The following is a 4715-nucleotide window of genomic DNA, read 5'->3' on the forward strand; positions in this document are numbered from 1 at the left end:
AACCTTCCCCCCTCCCCCCCCCCCCCCCCAGCCAGTGGCAACCCCGCGCCACCTCCTCCTGTGGCAGACCCTGTGCAAGGCTCCGGCATCGCTCAGGAAAGGAGGCAGCTCATGGCGGGCCTCTCCCGGGGGACACATGACAGGCCGCATCACAGCCATAGCCTGTGCTCAGCAGCCCTCCCAGTGGCCCTTGGATTCAAGGGAGGTTATCCCCGTCTTTCACAGGAAAAATAGAGGGACAGATAGTTAAGTGTTTTTTCTTAAAGAGGGAATTTTGTTATAGGGCGTGTGCACTTGCTGGTGAGACAGAGAGACAGGGAAACAGAAAGTGAGAAATCACGCCCCCCAGGGGTAATGGCCACACCACAACCCTTTCTCCTCCATTCTCCTCTTGGGATTTTGGGTACACATGCACCTGGGGTTTTCCAGCCGCTGGGTCTGGGACTTGAACCACAGTGGACCATGTGGGAGTCCAGCAGCGTAACCACTGCGCCACCTGCTGGTGCCAGAAGGGGAGGGACTTTGCCTTGGGATTGGAACCCTGGATGCTGCACTCTTCGCCACTCAATGAAGGGCAAAAGCAGAGGGTGAATTAGTACACGGACAAGAAGGGGGAAACGGGCCAGACCTCTGGACGGGATCCGAGCCCCTTCCGGGTGTGGACAGCCCAGTGGCCCTGACTACTGGGAGTGGCGGTGCGTTTTGCAGGACTCAGAACAGGGCGTTCAGGGCAAACGTGTCTGGCAGAGTCAGAAAACAAATACACAGCAGTGGGGACCCTTTGGTGTCCCCGTTCTGTCCTGGGCACTCTAGCTGGGATGATTGTCTTCCATGGTACACACCCTCACGACCAGGCCCCAAGGGACACACGCCGTGCAAGTGACGTGTGAGAGGGGGAGGGCTTGGAAACCACCTGCTGAGTCCAATCCCAGCACCCAGTATCACCGTGCGTGCAGGGGTGTCCACTGAGCGCAGATTAAGACCGAGGTCGGGTGACACGAGGACGCACTTCTCTGCCCTGTCCACGTTAAGGCTTACCACGACAGCCCCTGCACTCTCGCTGGCTTTCCGACTTGCTGGTGTACACGGGTCTCCATGCCTGGCGAAGCTTTGACCCCACCATAGCACCCTGAGCAGAACTCGCCCAGGCTCACCCCTCCGGGGCTCCCGGTCCTCTACCCAGCCTTTCTCCTGAGTGCCAGTCTTGCACACCCAGCTGCCTCCTGGCATTTGCATTCGGGGTCACGCTGCCGCCCCAACCTCACATTCCAAATGGGGGCTCTGACTTCCCACTCTTGCCTTCCCCCATTTTCTCCACCTTAGCGATGCCACCACCACGTGGCCACCAGTCAAGCCGGACACTCGAGTCTCCTGCAAGACCGTCCCTTCTCTCACACTCAGAGCTCGCCCAGCTGTGTTAGTATGGGTTTCACCCCGGCACAGGTCCTGACCCGGCCCGATGTCAGCCGTGGCGACCTGTCCACCTGCTTCTCTCAGTCCCACCCTCCCACCTCCGTGATCCGGAGCGTAAAGCAGGTCCTGCTTTTCCCCACTGGCAACTGCATTCTACCCGGAGTTAGAGTAACCTCTGTCCATAACCCTGATGTGCCCCTGGAGCCCACCTGGCCTCTGCACCGCCCTGGCCGGGCTCCTCCTCCGCTCAGGCCGCCTGGCCTGCGTGCAGTTCCTACTTTAGCCCGAGTCAGCCACAGACTCCTCGGTATGACTCCCTCCTAAGACACCTTCCCTGACTGCCCACTGAGAGGCTGCCCTCCCTGCTGTGCAGCCAGTCCCCACTCTCCTTCCCTCCCCGGGCTTTCCCCGCATGGCGCCTGCTCCCTGGGCTTCCCCCCATCTCCCCTGCTCCTTGGGCTTCCCCCCCATCTCCCCTGCTCCCCGGGCTCTCCCATCTCCCCTGCTCCCCGAGCTCCCCCATCTCCCCTGCTCCCCGGGCTCTCCCATATGCCCTGCTCCCCGGGCTTCCCCCTATCTCACCTGCTTGTTTTTGTCCGCCTGCTCTAACAGAAGGCTAGCGCCAACAAGCAGGGACCCTGTGTTTTCCTGCACACAGTAGGTGTTTAACACAGACTTGTTCAGCGAGGAAATACACTTTTGAGTAGCTGTGACCCCCTCCACCCACAACGATGATACTGAAGTTAAAGAGGCCAACGTGGAGATGGTACTATGGGTCTCCTGGCAGATCGTGTCTAAGCGCTCCCAGCTTCCAGCAACAGCTCTGACCCCGGAGAAGCAAGGGAGGCGAGGTCAATGGGTCAGAGGAGAGAGGCTCGGATTCTGCCTCTGCTGTTTAATAGCTCGGACTTTAAGCAAGTCACTAAATTCCAACTTCCAGCTCTTTGTATTCTCCATTTGCAAAACGGGACTATCTTACTCTCGAAAGTTGAGGATCAAATGGCTGTTGCCGGAGCCTTGGGCAAGCTGTTAACCACCACCGTATCAGTTAAAGCACCGATATTTCTTCTCCCTCAGTCTCTCCTGCGTACACAGGACTGAGGCGAAAGGAGCCTCACACCGGTCAGAAAGCGGCTGCTTCCACCCCAGGGCCCTGCGGAGGGCCTGCCTGACCCTAGGTTTAAGCACTCCCTGCCCAGGGACGGTGGGAAGCCTCTTTACTGTGCGTGGCGACCATCACTCCTCAGTGTTTGGATTTAATAAGAAAACCACTTAATTGCAAGATTTGGAATGACCTACACTGCCACAGACCCTTCACTGTCAGGAAGGACGTTCACCAGCGCAGGGTGGGCTGACGAGCTGGTTCACTTTACCCAGGTTTCCTGTTCCCCAGGCAGCGCTTGCCGGGGAATGGTGCCCACACCTCCTGGTGAGCTTGTGAGCCTTCCAAGTCCCCATTTCGCTGTCCCCTGAAGACTGGTGGTCACGGCGGCCATGCACTGGGGCGTGACCCAAAGTCCATTCTGCCGCAGGGCACCGCGGAGCCACCTGGCCTGCACAGCGGGCCGTCCTCTGCGCTGTGCTAGCTTCGTCACCACTGGGGTGGCACAGCTTGCTACTCGGAGACTGCAGATGTAAACGCTCTCCGAGTGGGATGCAGGGACTCGGGGCGGCCCCTCTGCGAGGAGCAGAGATGGAATCAGGCACCACCAGGAAGAGCAGGAGGGGTCAGAGCGGCAGGCCCGGGCAGTGCCGGACGGCTCTGCCAGCTGTCCTCTGCCAGGGCCCGGCGGCTGGAACACTTCCCGTGGGTCTCTGCTGCGCAGTGGGGCCTGCATGCCTGGCTGCCATCGGTGACCCCTTTGCCGTCCCACACGGCCCGCTCCTAAGACATGCTTTGTAACGCAAGGTCCAGTGCAGAACGAGGCAGTGGGCCCCAGGGGCCGTGCTCATCAGCTACTGGGCATTTAAAGAGCAGTGCAGCAAGCGTGGCGCCGAAGCACAAAGCTCTGTGCACACGCACGCGTGGCAGACCCCGAGCCTGGCCTGCCTGCTGTGAGCAGGTGCTTCAATTCTGCCCTCCTCCCCGATGGCTGGACATGCCGGGACGGTGGGAATGCCCAGCCTGACAGATCAGCCTGTCACCACCCAAAAGCCAACTTGAGCGGCTCCCCCACCACCACCAGCACAGGCTTGTCCTCACCTGTTCAGCCGCTCCGTTTCCACCTCGAACTCGCGGATCTTGCTTTCGGAGATGGCAGAGCCATGGGAGTAGAGGGTTTGGAAAATCTCCTGGATGTTGGAGCAGTCCTGGAGCGAGTGGGCCAGGTGTTCTGCCACACTGCTGGACACCTGCAAAAGGATGCCGGTTTCCCCAGGACGGTGTCACTCCAGGGACGCTGGTCCCCAGGCATGCTTGGTTTGCCGGACACCACACAGCCAGCACTTACGGTAAACCCGGCATCGGTGGACGTTCCCTGGTGGGTCTGTCTGTGCGGTATGGCGCATAGGAAAGGCCAGTCTCCGTGACAGCTGCTCACCTGACACAACCCACACTGATGCGTGGGTACTGTGCCCCTGCATCCCTTCCCTGTCCTTCCCGTCCCCTACCCCTGCCACTCTGGGCCACCGCTGCCGGTTACTACAGCCAAGGAGAGGGGCGACTCCTCGCGTGTCGCGATTTGTCTGTGGTATGGAATATGAATGCTGTGGTTTTACTCAGCGCAGAATTCTACATCCAGGCCTTAGCAGTGCTATTCCAGACCCAGTCACTGGGGGGGTGCCGCAGCTAGGGCTGCACTGAGGTCCAGAACCCCGGGGCTGGGAACATCGTGTACCTGTGGAGCTAGCTAGCGGCCGGGCTGGTGGGGGCTGAGGAGCGGCTCAGAAACCACGGAAAAGCCTTGCCCAAGCGCCACCCCTAACTTGCTGCACTGTCACTTAAAATGTAGAAAGTGCTGGGACCAGCAGTTAGCGTAATGGCTATGTCGCTGGACTCCTATGTAGTCGACCAAGGTTCGCGTCCTGGACCCGGTGGCTTAAAACTCACGCTAGGGGCGTGTGTGTGCATGCCCAAGAGCCCAAGAGGAGAATGGAGAAGGGATTGCAGCATGGCCATCTCCCTGGGCGGGGGGGGGTGATTTCTCACTTTCTGTCTCTGTCTCTCTCTGTCTCTCTGGTGAGCACACGCGCCCTATGGCAAAAACCTCTCCAAAAAGAGATGGTTTAAAGATTTATGAAAATAATAGGCTTAAAAAGTAAAAACAGCCTCTTGTGAGTGTTCTAACCAGAGGCTAGGGAGG

General features: G+C 59.3%; 2 protein-coding genes across 2 annotated transcripts in view; both read right to left on the minus strand.

Moving 5' to 3' along the window:
• LOC102490850 (MCC, WNT signaling pathway regulator) overlaps positions 1–3786 on the minus strand; it is a gene marked incomplete at its 3' end in the record, with an annotated part of 38845 nt that extends 35059 nt beyond the window's left edge. The window contains 1 exon segment of the mRNA XM_027771202.1: positions 3617–3786.
• Positions 3787–4019: 233 nt separating this feature from the next.
• Positions 4020–4715, minus strand: part of LOC114007533 (colorectal mutant cancer protein-like) — a 3689-nt gene continuing 2993 nt past the window's right edge. Inside the window, exon 4 of the mRNA XM_027771199.1 lies at positions 4020–4098. Coding sequence (XP_027627000.1) covers positions 4020–4098 — 79 coding nt within the window. The remainder of the gene's footprint in view (positions 4099–4715) is intronic.

The sequence above is a fragment of the Tupaia chinensis genome, unplaced genomic scaffold, assembly GCF_000334495.1.
Source record: "Tupaia chinensis unplaced genomic scaffold, TupChi_1.0 Scaffold000195_1, whole genome shotgun sequence".
Lineage (NCBI taxonomy): Eukaryota > Metazoa > Chordata > Mammalia > Scandentia > Tupaiidae > Tupaia > Tupaia belangeri.